Source organism: Neolamprologus multifasciatus, chromosome 18 (assembly GCF_963576455.1).
Source record: "Neolamprologus multifasciatus chromosome 18, fNeoMul1.2, whole genome shotgun sequence".
NCBI classification, from domain to species: domain Eukaryota; kingdom Metazoa; phylum Chordata; class Actinopteri; order Cichliformes; family Cichlidae; genus Neolamprologus; species Neolamprologus multifasciatus.
Genome location: NC_140456.1, coordinates 9381159 through 9399284, shown reverse-complemented (window position 1 = coordinate 9399284; position 18126 = coordinate 9381159). Strand labels below are relative to the sequence as shown.

The window sequence follows — 18126 nt, the reverse complement described above, 5'->3', positions numbered from 1 at the left end:
ATTAACTCCACCTTTCCAACACATTTTGTGAATTTAAACTTGGTAAAAGTCAACCTAACATGTGGATATTAAATATACTTACTGTGTGCAAATGGCTTTATTGAGCTAGGATAAGGCTGTCTTGTCTATAACTGCAAACGTGTAAATATTAGGGCAATAAAAGAAGTGTATTTCTATACTGTCTCATGCAACCTAAAAGGCTCAACTCAACATGCTTCAGTCGCAAAGCAGTCAATATTTGTCAGCACAAACAACTCACTTCCACAGCCAGAAACCTTAAAAGTAGAGATTTAAATCTGTGAAGTGTCGCGCTGCATCGTAGACGACAAATGAAAGACTGTTTATCTGGAGCCACAAAGATGTTTGTTTGAGTTTCTATTTCCAAACGGTGTCTTTTCTGTAGAGGTGTTATCAGCTCTGAACCAGAAAAAAATACACTCTTATCCACAGAAAATCCCTCTGGGGACTCTGCCAGTCACCTTCACTGTCTTTCCCACTTCTTTATTTGAGATGGAGCAGCTCAAAATTAAACAACTAAGAGACGCCGCTTGTTTTTAGCTCCCCGTTTAACAGAAGCGTGATTTGTGTTCATAAACACTAATTGGATTGCTGCAGGCTGTAGAAATAACATATAGGAATTCATAATTTAAATACTATTCACCTCTGAATGCTCTTGTTTTCTGCTCTGTTGTTTATGTACTTTATCTAGCGTAGAAGCATCTTATAAATATAAGTCAAAAGAATTAAAAGGGAAATGTACAGTAGGCGTCTTAAGGCAGTTTGCCATATTATATGAATATTCATTAATATCGCTTGCTATATGGCTGGCAAGTGTCCCTTTTTTCCAGGAAAAGCAGAATGACAGTTGTAGAGAGTGGATAAAAGAAAGACTGATAGACACACACACAATATAAGTGTGTGCATGCCCCTACACAAACACATTAGAGAGCGACTGTGAGCACTCACTGCCTTTGCGTTGGCGGTACAGGAAGAAGGCGAGCGCCAGTAGAAAAATAAGCAGCAGAATGGAGGAGCCCACCGTGCCACCAGCGATAATCCCCACTGGAACAATATCTGAAACAAACACATGCAGAAAAAGGGTATGGGGTTGAGGGACAGCTGCTGCCTCATTGTTACAGAAACCTGTGCGGATGCAGCGTCGTTTAAGCACAAATCCACTGGTGTTCTAGCTTAATATTGAATCTCTGAGGGCTGCTTCTGTTGATAAGGCGCAGAAGCAGCACCAGTCAGACAAGGAATGAAATGCTTTAAGTGAACATGTGAGGGGAAAATCCAGGCTCCGTCTTTTTTTCTCGCTTTCAAAGATGTTTGGGAGATTTTCTGAAGCCGGCAAAATCTGACAGTTGAAACAATAACAGTTTGACAGAGCATGGAGAAGCTATTTTCTCAATGTAATGTGGCATACCAAGCTCTGGCAATAAAATATGTAACCATCCAGAATGGACTAACAACACTATCTATCTGTTCTCCGGCTGAGGCCACAGCTTAATAATCTTGTTCAAGGGCATCTGAGCTTGTAAGAAAGAGAAGAACATCTTGTTCGGGGACATTAAGTTCCCCGTCGGATTTTTTTTTCTGTAAACAAATTCAGCGCTTAAAAACACAGCTGTTTGCCTTCATCGCAAAACAAACGACAAAGCACACAACTAACCGTCATCAAATTTGGAATTAAGTTTCTTAATTCTTATGATGAAAATCACGTGATATTGCCTTTTTTCAGTTGAGCCACACACATAGATGAGTGAGGAGCATCTAGAAATGAAGAGATATAGAAATTTTTAATATGAAACATCCAGTTGATATTTCATTCTTTATATTAATATTTTGTTGATGTAAATTCCTGTTGCGTATCACAAAAAGCTCACCCAGAAAAAATGGTATTTAAAGCCCAACAAATTAATTTAACACCTTCCTAATAAATTATTTCCAAAGCCAATTTATTTTTTTTGAAAAATTGGAAAGCTGGAGTATTTCTCACAAAGTTTGCCACATCCGAATGATTTATACAGAAACGCCACAACTGGAACCCAACAATGAGAACTTTGCAACTCATAAATTTAACTACAGTTAAAGTGTTTTGCATTCACAAATGGCTTCCCTCAGAAAAGTCCAGTGTAATGTTAACATCCATGGTTGCTACATATAATCTTTGTCTTCTTCTATGCTTTTGCTTTATGTATGTAAACTTCTAGCATTAAACTAGGAAGGCAGGAAGGGTTTTGAAAAGACAAGAAGAGCAACTCATGGAAATTAGATACACATTTATGATATATATGATAAATATTTAAATTCTGTTTACTAACTACTGCAATCTGCATTGATCACGTGCCACGGCAAGCTTCATCTGTGCTTTAAAGTTGAACAAGTTATAAAAAAAAAAAAAAACCTAACCTAAAACCCTAACTTCAACACAGTCTCTCCATAATGATGCATTATGATTCAATTATGCTAATATTTAAATTGATAATAGCAAGTAAAGATGACTGTAGTTTATTTTCTGTAATGTGTATATGTGAGGAGTACTCAGCATGACCACCATGTTCAACTTATGTTTCCCTTCCCCCCCCTTCATACCTTTCTCCTCCAGTGTGATAATCATGGTGCCAGGTCCGAAGGAGTTCCAGGCAGTGCAGTTGTACGGGGAGTGGAAGTCTGACTCCATGACATTGTTGATGGTCAGGGTAGAGAGAACAGCCCCGCCTTGAGATGGAGGTTTACTCTGCTCCACTGTGTACCTCTCCATTAGTGTGCCTTTCTCTTTTTCCCAGACGTTTTCCTTCCACGCCCAAACCTGTAACAAAGATACCAAAGGCCTGACATCTAAACCTGGACAACCTGACAGAGAGGAGGCCAAGGCTATCACACACAGCTGGTAAAATACATTTTAAGATGTCAGTAAAACATGTTGGAGTGAGCGCTGGCTTTTGCATTTGTTCTGTTTCTTCAAAGCCTCTAAAAAAGCTGCCCAAGTGTACTTCAGTTTTAGATTAAGTTAAGAATAAAGACTTGATATATCTGTAAATATATAAATATGTGCCTAATCAACACATCTCCTCCAAGCTGTATTAATGTGATGCTGATCTAATCGCCAGTATCTGTAATTTGTTTGATTTTTATCTAAACTCCAACATTTTCTGCTGCAATCATCCACTTTAACCTCAGGGATCAATAATGCTGATTTCACTTTTTCACGATAGCCTCACATCGAGGGACGCACACACACGCGCGCGCGCGCACACGAGCAACAGATGGGCTGTTGTTAAGACGTGTTAAAAGAGACAAAAGCGAGGAAATACATTTTAAGCTCGAAAGATTATATTTTCACACCTTGGTAACTGGTACACTATTCCCCAATTAAAATGTGTGCACAGAGTTTTCTGAGTGGGTGAGAAAACAGTTCTGCTTAAAAAGAAGAGACACACACAGTGCAGCAAGTGTACACGAGAGGTAAAAACTCAAGCAGGTTTTTCTACTTAAAATCTGCTGAGGTGGAATTCCCAGGGTATTAAATATAGAGCATGACAATATCAAATATACATACACCCAAATGTTGGGCTAATGTACCTCTTAACCTGGCTTGAAAAAATAAAAAGGCGAATGTCTTTAAAGACTCAACCAGGGACGTTTTTTGCAGAACGCTTCATTTTCTTCACTCTCTCTCTTTAATCGCACTTCCTCACAATAATTATGTTGCACCACCTTTGTCTGCATCTCTGTCCTTCTTTCTCCGTACACACACACACTGCCCACACTTTTTCATACACACACACACACACACACACAGCAGCATACTTCATATTTTATGAGTCCTTGTGTCTCTGCATTAAGCCTAGACTATAATGTCATATCACATTATACGCTCTGAGCTCTCTGCCAATGCAGCAGGGGGCTGAAGCTTTCTAAAAGCTCTGATTTCTGTCATGTCGGCGCTGCACAATTGGATAATTGACGCTGAAAGGTACAAAATTTTACTCTCCCTCCATCTCTCTCCTTCTCATTTCGATCTACTTCACCCCCACTCTCTCTGACTCATTCTAGCCTTCAAACTCAAATGGTGTAAGTGGCTTTATTTCAGTTCTTTTTGCTTCTTTTTGTGATATGAGCGCATACTGGTCATCGTATTCTTTTTGAAATTTTATATAGAAAGCCATACCACTTATATTTTAACTTATATAAACCTCACTTTAAATTAAATTTGAGTTTGGTCAAGCATTGCCCTCAGTGACTGTCACTGAGAAAAACAGCACACACAGCTGGGATGGCAGGCGGATACTCAATTACAGTTTTCCGGAAAGGCAATCTGAGAGAAAGCTTTCTTTTAAAAGAAATGATGGTGCTTACTTTGAAATGGACTGAACTGAGCTTCGGGTGCACAGCCTGATTCTGGATGCTGATTGTCTTTATACGAGGGTTTGAAATTTATGTGATTATGGTATTTCTAAGTCATACTGATGGTATTTCGTAAGAAAACTGAGTCAGTCTTTAAGAAAAATAGCCTGAAAGTGTTCATTTCACGAATCGCAGTCCTACATCTTTACAAAGTCACACCTGAGCTCAAAGGAAGACCTTTAACCCACACACAGCACTGGAGGAGATGTGGGTTGTGTAATGCCTTACTCAAGGGTAACTGTATAAAAGCTGATACAAGATTCAAATCTTTCAGCAACACATCGCTGTAACCTTCCAATCAGGCGATAACCAGCTGTGAGTAATGATACATATGAGAGGGTCACAATATAATATCTGCATATGAATAATGTCGAATCTGTAGGAAAGGAGCACAGCATATGGTGACAGGTGGTGACTGGTTTCTATCTGTAGTCCACTTGAGGTACATGTGTTATTAACCAGTCATGTTTACGTTTAAATAAATGCACCATTTTATTTATATATTTACAGTTTTGCTCTGAATTCACAAATAATGAATACCTCACAGTCATGAACTCGATAGCTGTTATCAGGTTACTAGAGCCATCGGTCGGATATCCTGAAAACACTCAGGCTCAAACTTTTAGCTGGTCTTACCAAAGGCTAAGTAGGTAAACTACCATATGAATAGTCAAAGGAGCTTGCAAAGAAAAGCGTCTGGACTTCTTTAAGTTGCTTGAAGACATTTCACCTCTCATCCGAGAAGCTTCTTCAGTTCTAAGGTCAAATGGTGGGGAGTCCCAGATTTAAACCTAGTGGGAGTATCCCCCCATAGAGGGACAAAAGGACCCCCTGATGATCCTCTAATCGCCTGAGCCAAGGTGTGAAACTTCTTCAAGCAACTTAAAGAAGTCCAGACGCTTTTCTTTGCAAGCTCCTTTGACTACGATGACCTGGATGACTGAGAACCTTCACAGACATATTACCATATAAATACTTCAAGGTGAATATATCATAAATAAATTACATTTTTGCCAAAAGAAATCTATACCTACTTTTGTTTTTTTTCCTTAATTGCAGAACACTTTTTACTCCTGTGTTGAAAAATGAGTCTTACATCCTAATATGAGGAAGGGATGATCAATACTTTGATTGATCCTGATATAACTAAACTACACCAAAGGTTGCAGACAGTGAAATAAATCTGAAACCAACACTTGGTTGGCTTTGTAATGCGATTGATTCCATCACTGTGAAACTTGTCACGTTTACAGTCGATTCCCAAAATAGAGGTACAAGCATCACTGCATCCCTGAGAGATGGTGGAGGATTCGGAGGAGATGATTCATTTAACGAAATTTTAACATTTCTTGGTTCATTTTCTTTTATAATTTCATTTTTTTTCCACATATTTGACTTTAAGAGAGCAGTAAACATGCATGTATGGTAGATATTGCAGGATTACACATGGATGTGAGCTTGGTCTTTTATTTGTAACAGCTAAAGACTTCCTGAAAGTTGACATATACATGTGCATCCACTGACTGACCGGAGCCAATGTTTCACTGGTGAAATAGTGGTAATTTGAGTGTCCTACAAAACCTGTGCGGTGACATTTAAAGGCTTGTAGAAACAGCTTTGTCAATAATAGAAAAATATGTCGTAGCTATTTTGTGATGGTGTGAGAGTTACAGCCAATTTCATACCTGCCTGTCATACACCAATTTGTTGTGAATTGTAAAAACTGCAGGCACGTTTAGTTGTGATTTATTACTTGGATCGCTTAATATGTTTTTGAACATTAAAGTCACAGTGATTTCCACTTTTTAATCACTTTTACTTTTCAATAAAAAGTCTTAAAATGTGCAACTCACCGCAAGCCATTCAAACACAAAACCTTTACAAATACTTTAGTAACATGTAACGTGTGGCGTCAATCGCAGCTGAATCGAATCTACTGCACTCCAACATCTCACTGGATCACGGTGCACAGTTTTGTGTGTGTGTCCTCTTTCTTTTCAGCCAAACACTACAGCAGCTGTTTTTGATGAGTCACACCTTCCACCACAGAGGAAGAACAGATTGTTCTCCCGTAATCATTGGAGAACAGTCGCTTATGTCGGTCTTTCGGCCTGTGTGACACAGGCTGGAGAGAGAAAGTAAAAATCATTTTGTTTTCGGGGTGGACGAGGCGTTGCGATCACGATTCTGTGTGAGGCAGATGCAATCTGAAAAGGTCAAGCACCTCTGCAGAAGATTACAACTTCCAAGGATGGACTTACAATCTTATCAGGTGGAGGGGTGCTGGCGATGTAACATTTGATCTCCCCTCTCTCCCCTCTGACAGCGTACTGAACCGGATCACTGGAGATGATAGGGGGGCCTGAACGGGTGAGATAGCACAAGGCAAAGAGAGGGGGGGGGATACATGCACAGAGAGAAGGATTACTACAATGAAGAAAAATGGTCATTCATAAAAATCATATTAATTTGTAGACTTAAAAGAGAACCCCAAAAAGCAAATGAGATTTTTTTTTCTTATATAGCGTCTGCTATTAGAGGATATTCTTTGGCACAAATAATTGCTTTATTAAGGAAAGAAGAGGTGTATTCTCTAATATTAATACATCCCATAGACAGTTCTTCAACCTCTATACCTCTATATTTCAGACTGCATTGATTATAGTGTTTCCTAACTCTGGCTATGTGCTCGAAGATTGTACACAAAGAGTTTTTAAAAAGGCCAAGAAAAGCTGAAAGATGCATTCAGAGTCTGGTCATGCAGAAAATCCGTGAAATGTCTGTTGCAGGTGGGTAATTTTAATGGTAACAACAACTCTGAGCAAGTTGCAGAAAGATTTTGCTGTTATCTACTGCTTTTCACAAAAACACTCTGAGCAAAGTCACGGAAAACCTGCTCGCTGCAATACTGTCACTCTCTATCACAGTGAATGAAAGACTGTTAACACAGCAACCGCACTGCAGTGCTCTCCTTTTCAGTAATGAAACCGGGCTAATAAAAGTAACATGCATGTAACGGTGCTTGCATAGCCCACCATCACTCAAAATCAGAGTGGAAAATAAAGTTAACGTGAGGAAAATATTTTAAAGCTGCTTTCAGCACTGACCTCTGTATTGATTCACAAGTTGAAAATAACATCCAGTCATCTTATTTTCAAGTGTCATGCATGGATTTAATTACTGTGTTTCTGGACTTGACTGCAGTGGTTTTAATCATCAGTTCGAGCTCTCGCAACTGAATCCAGCTGAGGAAAAAACTCTGCTGCCCGGATTTTGTTCTGGTACTAAAAAAAATGATCACATTACTCCAGTGCTGGCAAATTTGCGCCGACTGCCTGTTAAATTCTCTATTGATTTTAAAATTTTATTAATTACTTTAAAGAATTAAACCGCCTTGCTCTGAAGTATATCAAAGACCTATTAACACCATATATGTCTCTAAATTTCCGCAGATTGGACAAAGAGGATCTGCTGTTTGCCATTGGAGCTGCCCGTGGATGATAACTTTTTAGTGTCTTTCATCTCTCTCTGTTCTTTGTTATTTCTCTTTTCTGCCATTTTGTTGCTATTTTAAACTCATTTAGCTTATTTTTATGTAAATATTATATTTGTAAGTTGATCAAATGTATGACACATGCAATCGTCAGATAAAGTGTGATGCTGAACTATGAAACCAAAGCTGGTGTGCTATACAGTAACCGTGCTCTGCAGAAGTATAAATAGCTCCACTAAAACAATGCATCATGCTTTGCAGTGAGTCATGGGAACGAGGTGGATGGTGCAAATACTTTACTGTGTTCACACTAAGTGTCTGATTAGTGAATGAGTGCCAAAATAATCACCAGATCATTAATAAAATGAAAAAAGCTTTTAGCTTTTCATTTGCAAGGAAATGCCACTGATTTTCTTTTCTTGTTTGACCAGGAACTTGGCTATTTAGTGAAGATTTAAGGGGCATTTGTGAACTCTCTTTTTATCACTGTGTTCTTGGTGAATCAGTTTTGATTTATTAAGTACCTGCTGGCTGCTCTGTGAGATTTTGAAATATTGGGTTTTGGCCTGTTCATGACTGAAAAATTAGCTGATTAGATCATTTGGGTCACGCCGGAATAAATCAGGTCGGGTCGACAGGCCCATACAGTACTGTGCTCCATTCACTCAGTCTCTTCAGCTGTCAGAGCGATTCAGATTGATGCATGCTTACATTTAACACTAGATCATATAAACACATCCTGGAGGTCTGTGTGGTTTCATTATGCCTTGTTTATTAAGAATTAGGGCTGTGCTTTGTGTAGGGTGATCTCTTTACAAATGTTGTGAGTTTTGCTAATATCGACACTTTTCCTGATAATGCAGAGTAAGTGAAGATTAACTGACCGTTGACAGTGAGCGTAACCTCGGTCTCTCCCACGCCAATTCGGGGCACGATGGCCTTGCAGACATACTGGCCTGCATCAGCCTGGCTCACTGCCTTCAGATGCAGTTGGTTGTTGTTGCTTAGCACCTGGATGCACGCACACAGGTAGGGAAAAAAACAGGCTGATGAAGAGGAAAAGAACAGAGATAAGCAGACTGGAGAGATGTTAAAAAAGGAGGTTGGAGGGAAGATGATCTATTTTTAATTCATATAGCATGTTGATTTACTTGGAGGGCACCATTAGTTTTTTTCCCCTCAAGCTTTTTTTAACTTGTTAGCTAAAAATTAAAAATTTAAGATGGCTTTACAACTGAGCAAACATTAACAAAATCTAGGTCCTTAATATAGATGTGCTTATATTATATGGTTAGGACTACAACTACATTAGCTGTTCTCACTTTATGGTCTATATATTTCAGTAATTAATAAGTATTTATAGAAATAATACTTTAATCCATCATTAATGGGTGATATTAGATTTAAGTTCAAAGGTAAAAATGTCTTTTTACCATGCTGGAACCCTTTTTAGTCCAGGTGAGAGTGAGAGGAGGGTTTCCAGACCACTTGCAGTTAAGAGTGACGTCTGCGTCCACATCCACTGTAACCGGCCTGGGCTCCACTACCAGTATGGGGCCAACTGAAAGAAAATAGCAATCCGATCACCAAATGAGCAACAAAAGGGTTCCTACCAAAGTCAAATGTATTTATATAGCTCCTTTCATACAAAGCAATTCAATGTGCTTTACAAAGACAAAAAGCAAAAAGCATTAGGACAAAACAAAAATACAATAATTACAATTATATTTTATGTAAAAGGTACAAAAACAAAATAGTTTTTAATCCGGATTTCAAAAGACTAATAGATTCTGCACACCGAAGACCAGAAAGCACTTTAAAGCCTATTTACACTGCTTTGGTAGTTTTTGCACAAATTTTAAAATTCCCTTTTTAGGCTTTAAGGTTTACAAGTCTACATGCCCTTGCATCAGACGGCCTCTGAAAATGCTATTGTTTCATGAACTCCGGTTCTTCTCTTTTATCTGTTCCTCAAAGCAAAACAACAAACATGTAGTGATGCTTTCAGCCATTACACTTCAAGCCACAGCATTACAGGGAGGTCAGAAGGAGCCCATTAGTACTATTATTAATGGCAGTAGTAAAATTAGTAGTAGTAGTAGTAGGAGTATTCACTTTTGCTGTTTTAATAGAATAAAGATTTTTATGTTAATGTATTGAAAATTTTAATTACTACTTTTTTTTTCTCAAACGTATTATTTTAGCTATTTTTATGATTTTCAGCAGTCTTCTACACTTTATATTGTATAGAACACATTATATACAATATATAGTACTACAACAATATAAAGTTTATTATTGTGTTTCTCTTTATCATAAAGCATCTTGAGGTGGCTGTTGAGTTGATTTGGTGCTACAAAAATAAAATTGAGTTGATTTTCATTTGATTCGTTTAAAAAAAATATGCGATTACAAAGAAGTTTTATTACAGCAGAATTCATTCATATTCTCTAAGAAAGAACTGTTCATTTTACTATCATAAAGGAAGAAATTTTTGTGCAACATTTTTCTCTTTTTCTCCTTTTTCACTGCAATCTTTTTATGAATATGTCCTTAGCTATGAAGAACACATTGCTTCTTTCACATTTTGATTATTGTCCTAATTCATTTAAGTGTCTTGTTAAACTCAGTTTAAACCGAGAGAACACGCAATAACAGCCTATTGGGAATTTACTCATTGCGCAATACATGAATGGTGTATGGTAACAATATAAATGCAGCATGTTTCTTTAGACAAATAGAGAGCACAAAGCGCATTCATGTCATCAGAATCCCACTCAGCTAAGAAGTGTTTGCACTCTACTCACAGTGCACGTCCACAAGGATGCTGACGTTAGTGCTTCCCACGGCGTTAAACACCTGACAGGACACGGGCTCGGTGAAGAATGAGTGATCTGCGGTGGTGACAAACACGCTTTCTCTGGCTCCCTCCAGCAGCACGCCACCTTTAGCCCACCTGACAGTGAGACACACAGCACAACACACAGTTCAACATGTTTCTAAGCGTTGTAAATCATTGTTATGTAGACCTCCCAGCGGGATATTTCAAAAGCATAATGGGATTTTGAGGTTATCTAAATGTTAGATTTCCACCATAAGACAATGATTCTTTTTGTATTATCAATTAAGCTAACATTTACACGACTTTAATACGAAAACCTGAGGGAATGATTGCAAGAAATTTCTCTTCATCTCTGTTATCCGTGCTGTATCTTGCCAGATACCTGACTCAAAATCAAATAACCATATTGCACATCGTCCATTAGATGACATTTAATGTTCACTCAGTAGGCCTAGTGCCTAAGTACCTGGCAGTGTTCCCACACAGGGACCCTCTGTTGGAGTCTCAAACCTCAAATTACAACCATTGTGTTAAACTCCGGCATTTTGCAGTTTCAGTGCTTCAGTGCTGTCACTTACGATAAAAGTCAGCGTTTAGCTGTACAAATGTTCAGTACTTTTATCAATTCTGTTCTCTAAGCAGAAATTGCTATTCAGGAGCAACAGCAGGGAGAGGGTATGAGCGCACTCACACAGATGAAAGAAAACATATTGGCTTTAAACATCTTATCTGCACTGCAGGACGAGCATCAAAAAGTTTCTCATAGCCTGAAGTGCACAAAAACCTGTAAACACATATTAAAAAAAAACATCCAGACCTGTAGCCCATGATAGGAGGGTTGGCAGTGGCCTGGCAGGTAAAGGTAACCCTCTCTCCCTCAAGGACAGAGCGAGGCTCGATGGACAGGGTCACGGTGGGAGGGTCTACACAGGGAGAGATACACGTTTGATATATATTCTAAATGAACTTAACAATAATGTGAACATAAATTGTATTTATAAAATATGCATATAGCAGATGACAATCCAGAAGTACCTTCAACCTTCATTCTTTTAAATGTTCAACAAGGGACACCTCCTATGGTTGCAAAAGGAACTCTGGTAGTAAAGAAAACTCTGGGTTCCCTTATTCTGAGACCTCGGTGAGCACGTTCTGATGAGTTTTTTTGTTCTCATTTGAAAGTTTCGGTCCTTAGTGAATATGAAAGTGTGCTCATTTTACATATTACAGTCCCCATTAATATCCAGAAGAACAATAAAGCAGATTATGACTCAGGGTGGGCCTAGCATGTGAAAGACAAGCAGCTACTGAAAGAGCAAGTTTCCCAGATCTGCCCTCTGCTTGAAATTTCTAAAATGCTGATGGAGAAAATGCTTAAAAAGCCAAAGCTTAAAAACACTGCACTCTGCAAATCAGAACTCACAGCGGTGCCTTTATCTTTTATATAGAGATCACGAGTGTGAATAATATAATGACTGCATACTATATGAACAAAAGTACTGGGCCACCTACATATTACAGCCTTGGAAATCTATGCTGTGAAGCGCACGGTGCACAGTTTTTGTGCTGATGTTGCATGAATGCCAGAGGAGGTTTGGAAACCTGCAGTTATTAAGTCAGCAGAGTTTTGGGAATGTGTCTGAGTTTCTATAGTTTCTAAATGCTTTGGAATAACTCATCTCACAGCTGATTTTGGAATGTTTAGGACGAACAGTGGCATCCTATTACAGTGCTACACTTAATCTCAGTGAGCTCTTTAGAACAATCCATTCCTTCACAAATGTTTGTGAAAGGCAGGCTGCATGTCTAGGTGTTTGATTTTATACATCTGTGGATATGGGACTTTGATTCATATAACGTCGTTCAAGGAGAAACTTTGGTTACCTATAGACTTCTGCACTGATCCTATATCTTAAGTAAAACAGTTATTAAAGCTACTTTTTCCTTCTTGACAATAACTCCTAAGTTCATCACCAAAACTTTCTGGCTCACCGGGTGATAAAGTACAGTAGATTCCTGAACTGCTTCGGGCCTCCAAATATGTGCTAAAACAACACAAATCAAGCTAAATCAGTTTGGAAGACTTGATTTGAGATTTGAGAATGTATTGAACATTACTGACATGTATATTATTTTTTGCTGGTAATTACATCAAGTTGGTGAGTGCTGGCACAGCTAATTAAAAATATTTACTGATTTTGCAATCTGTCTGCAAAAAATACTCTCTGCTTCATCACCAGAGCATCTATGTGTGTTTAAAGTCTTGCAGACAGGAAGAGTAACATACGGTGAACATTGAGGGTTAGGGTGGTTCGTTTCCCCATAGGTACAGCTGGATTGCTGGCCACACAGGTGAAATTGCTGCCACTGTCTGTGTCGACTGGTGTGATGGGCAGGTAGCTCCTGGTCGTAACCCTTTTCCTGTCTGGCAGCACTTCCTGTTTGACAGAGAAAAAGGCAGAGACAGGGCAAGCATTAGCAGGGGAGATGACGGGATAAGAGGAATTTAGGGAGAAGAGCCCACAGAGTGAGATCAAAGAAAAGATACACAGAGGAGAGGAAGGATGAAAAAAGGAGAAATAAAGATAGAAAGTCAGGTGGGGGAAGGAAAGAGACACTGGTGAGTTACTAATGGAGCCATGAGAGATGAGAAATAACTGAACATAAATAGAAATCCATGGACAAAAATAGAAAAAAAATATAAAGTATGTGAAGTTAAGAAGGAAAAGAAAGATGTAGGAGAAAAGAATTGATAGATGAATCAATAATGTAAACAGTCCTTAGTGGCAGTCATAAAAGAGACGCCATAAATCTTCTTCTGGCAAACATGAACATAAAATCCAGCTTTCTTGGAATGAGGAGGTGGCATTTTTTAAAACGCAGCCACAAAATCTGTCAAGAAACTGTGTACAGCTTTCAATGTAGTTTAAATGCGTGGTCAGTAACAGGGTAATATAAGAGCAGCATGTAATATGTATGAGCATGTGTGGGGGGCATAAAGCTGGCTGCGATGAGATGCAAAAACATCTGTGTTTGAGTGCGTGAGTCAGTGTTTGCTGCTGCATCTCTGTGCATATAAAAGCGCATGTGTGCATATGCGAGCGAGTGTCTATGCGTGCGTGCACTTGCAGACCTGCTTTCATGTGTACAGGAGAATATGCGGGATGGCGAGGAATCTGAACACGGAAGAAATGTAACACTGCGACTGTGTGCAAGGTGTCACCAAATACATTTCCTGCCTGTATGTGTGTACAAAAGAAAATCTCTGGCAGTGGGTTAATAAAACATGTCTTGGATCTTTGTGTCTTTTAAGTTGTGTCACGACTGTAAAGCGAGGAATGCAAGAGATGTCTGGAAAGCATGTGCTGTGCTTCCGGGTAGAAGGCATGGCTGACACTCGCAATATAAAGTCTACTGAAGTAAGAGCGTAATTAAACACATGTGTTGAGTAGGTGTGCAAGTGCGACAGTATTTTTTTTTCTAATACAAAAATTATGAAATACCACAAGTACATCTACTTAACCACTAATTTTAATTAGCTGCCCCTGCAAACTCTCTTTAGTGCATCAACTGAATTGTTAAAACACAGAGTCTGTGATATTTTCTAAGACTCACTATGGATGAATGAAGCAATGCATAGCAGCCCAAAGAGGGAAATGCAATGTGCTCTTAGTTTGTTTGTTCTAGTATTAGTTGTTTTTTTTACACATTAACAATTTCATCTGCTCAGCAGCAACATCAGCATGCTGTGTTAACACTGCACATTTTGATGTCTCTCTACAGCTGACAAAGAGCAGGAAATTTAGGACTGAAAGTTTGTCGTGTCCTCTCTTAGTGAGTTTCATGGTTTAATTTTGATTTCAAAATGTAAGAACTTTGGTGTAACTGTGGCTTTCTCAGTGTGAGGGGAAAAAGACAGTTTAATTTGATTTAGCAAAGACATTTCAGTTAGGGGTGGGTTTTTATAATCGATTTATCGATTAAAATCGATTCTGGCTTGGATTACGTAAAATCGATTCATTAAAATCCTGAATCGATTTTTTTAATATAAATTTATTTTGCCCGAAATGCCAGAATCTCAGGTGAAATCTCACAAAATTTCAACAACCACCAAACAGCTAAAACAGTAAATGAGAGCAGGAACACGGATTCTGCACAAAGACTTAAACACACAGCGCAGCCCGCGGATCAGAATCAGTTAGATGTCGAATTTCTCACAGTCGGGGCTGAAAGCCGACAGCCCGCTGATTCTGATCTGTCGGCGGGTCTGGGCTTTGTGTTCACGCCCTTTATGCGCTGATTCTAAAGCTGTTAGTTTGATGTCTCTCCAAACAATATTGACCGAACCAGCAGCAAAAGAGGATCCAAACTACGCTTCACAAAAACATCGTCATGTATTCACTCTGACTTTTACTGTTTTGCTTTGACCACGATGCACAGCTCTCTCTCTCTCTCTCTCTCCCCCCCTCTCTCTCTGTACGGTTTTCTGCATTATTCGCTTGCTTGTTACGCACAAGTCTACCGTTGTTTACAGCGCTATCGGCCGACTTTTTTTTTCTGTTTTATATACTTCCGAAAAGAAAACCTAATTTCTGCCGTTCAATGCTGAACAAATTTAAAATTTGATGTGTCTCTAATAAAACCGCTGTAACTTCAGAGGTAATGTTCATATGTTGATTAATGGTTTTCTTTCGTTTTTGATGTACTGCAGAATATTTTTATAAAATCCCAGGCCAGGAAAAATCACCTTCATGTGTTTCTGTGTTTTATCTTCAGCTACTTTGACACAAAGGCATCTGCTATGACGCTCACACCTTTGATAAAGTCTTGCGTGTGTCAGCTTCCTTTTTATAGATACAAAAATATGTAAATGTACTAATCTGAATTATAATATTTCTGACTGTCAAAATTTCCCATATTCAAATCGAAGTGAATCGAATCGAATCGAATTAAATCGAATCGTGGATCGAATCGATTCTGGACCTTGTGAATCGGAATTGAATCGATTCTAAAAATCAGTGACGATACCCAGCCCTAATTTCAGTAATGTTTCTGCACTTTTATTGCTGCTACTATAGCCAAAAAAGCCCATTGAAAGTTTCTGTCTGTTGATTTGTAGGTTAAAATCTGTAACCATTAATCATTTCTTAATAAATATGGTGAGTGTATTGTTGACTAAACAGTAAGGAGCGCTTGGTGTGAAATACTAATGATTGACACACTATTTCTTGACTGGAGGACTTCTGGGAAGCCGCCTGGCCCGAGGTGTGCATACTGTATTTACCCGTCATAACAAGCCTCCAGCAAAAAAACAAAAACAAAAAGGCATAAAAACAAATAAACAGACAGAGTGGATTATATTACAAAGATTGCATTGTTCTACAGTTTGTATTACATAGTCTTACAGCGGCAAGTGAACTCATGATCATCAAAATCATCCTTATGTGAGCTTTACAAACTCCCCTTGGAAAAACACACACACACACACGTGTGGCTGCTATTATCTGCATGTGTGCATGTGTGCATGGGTGTGTATGAGTCACCGTGGAGTGGTAGGCCCCCTCCACAGGAAGGCCATTCTTGGTCCACTGGATGTGTGCCGCAGGCTTGGCCCCACGAGTCACACAGGTCAGGTTGTGTGAAGTACCAGCCATCAGCAAGAGCTCAGGGGATCCCTCGACCACTGGGTCCTCAGGGGGGACTGAAGGGGTGATATGCAAATTCATATTTTAAAATGACACATTTATGTAAATGTGAACAGATAAATAAAGAAAAAAACTTTACATATACATATAGTAAACCATAAAAACACATAGTACTGTAAAAACCTTCATACATATCAAAAGACTAGAGGCATGACTTTCATGTTTTTCTTTTTTAGATATTAATGTCCTATTTAACACAATTAGCTTCTCGGTTAAGCTAACCGTTTAAAGGAGTTGTTCACCCTCTACTAAATTTACATATTTTCCTCATGCATTTCCTCTCCTGTTTAATCTGCTGCTTTTTTATGGTTTGAGTTGCCCAATTCTGGAGATACTAGCTTCACCCAAGTGCCAAAAACAAGCAAACAAACTAAAAATCAGCAGCGATGTCTCTCTCCAGAAAGCATGACCCAGTTACTCATAAAAAATCCACAATTTTGTTGTGAGCTGTTTCATAGGAGCTATTTTCTTACCTCTGTCTGCATCCGCCCACCAAAAGAAGGATGCAGCTAGCTAGCTCAGCTAAAGGAGGTCGTCTTTAATGTTTACACCCTGTCACACTGTCACTAGAATGAGTTTCTCATCACGAGTAGATGCACGCTACCTTCTGCACAGAGGTATGGTTATTGGATGTAGTTTGGTAGAATAAAATTAGACCTGCATAAAACTTCTAACTGGTTTGTTGCCTTGCTTGGTTATATTTAAGGAAAAGCAACTTCTCTATAGCCAATATCTCTAAAAATGGGCAATTTACCCCAAAACTATCTAAATGGACTAACAGCACTCAGAGTCAGAGGAAATATATACACATTGGGTGAAGTAGTTGGCAAAGGTTAAGATGTCCCAGGTTATCAATCAGATTGGCAGCACTATGTGATTGTAAGTAACACCTATTTTCCTAATTATTTACTTTATCATTTACCAAACCTTCTAAATCTTGGTAAGCAAAAAATAGAAATGCTGGTTGCCTAACCTGCAAGTTGCATATACAGCTGCAAAAGTCTTTCTTAGTTTGAATTCTTGTGCGTTTATAAAACCAGCACAGTGCAGGGACATTTTGAAGCTAATAGGTGAGACCTATGTGTTGGTTAATTTTTTTTTCATGCAATATTTTGTGTATTAGTGCAAGCTGAACTGAGATTTTTTTTTGTCAGACATCTTCCTGAAAGGGTTTGGGTAGTGGCAGCTCAGTTGTTTTTAAAGCTACAGACTCTCTAACAGCACATTTGGGATTATAACAAAAGCAAGCTGGCACAGAGGCTTTGTAGAAAGAACAATTTCTGCAATTTCCACTTAAATGTTAAGGATGTGGGAGATTTATATTAACTTATGACAAGGTTGGTTTAATGAAAGCAAAAAGGAAACCCAAAGATTTACTGAGAGGATTCAATGCATAATTACTTAACTAGTTAGAGGAAAATCAGAAAAATGCATCAGGAGAAGACCCCTGTATCAGTAGCAGCAGGGTACTTACTGAGTACATTGAGCTTAGCCCTCCTGGAGCGCAAGGCGGCCTCTGTGGCCTGACACTCATAGAGAGAGTCATCAGAAAGCTCGGCGTTGGAGATCTCCAAGTTGTACTGGCCGATGTCGAGAGAACGCAGGATACGATACCTGGGCCACGCTGTTGAACAAACCAAGCAAACTTTCAGTTAGAGAGCATATAATTCACACTG

At 38.8% G+C, this 18126-nt stretch overlaps 1 protein-coding gene across 2 annotated transcripts in view; it reads right to left on the bottom strand.

Moving 5' to 3' along the window:
- The window catches only part of kirrel1b (kirre like nephrin family adhesion molecule 1b), a 69189-nt gene that overhangs the window by 11476 nt on the left and 39587 nt on the right, over positions 1-18126 (bottom strand). For both annotated transcript variants that reach the window (XM_085141477.1, XM_085141478.1), the window contains exons 3-12: positions 17925-18074; positions 16289-16446; positions 13033-13183; positions 11563-11668; positions 10711-10859; positions 9337-9464; positions 8788-8914; positions 6672-6772; positions 2596-2812; positions 967-1074 (exon numbers count right to left, since the gene is read on the bottom strand). In XM_085141477.1, coding sequence (XP_084997603.1) covers positions 967-1074; positions 2596-2812; positions 6672-6772; positions 8788-8914; positions 9337-9464; positions 10711-10859; positions 11563-11668; positions 13033-13183; positions 16289-16446; positions 17925-18074 — 1395 coding nt within the window. The remainder of the gene's footprint in view (positions 1-966; positions 1075-2595; positions 2813-6671; positions 6773-8787; positions 8915-9336; positions 9465-10710; positions 10860-11562; positions 11669-13032; positions 13184-16288; positions 16447-17924; positions 18075-18126) is intronic.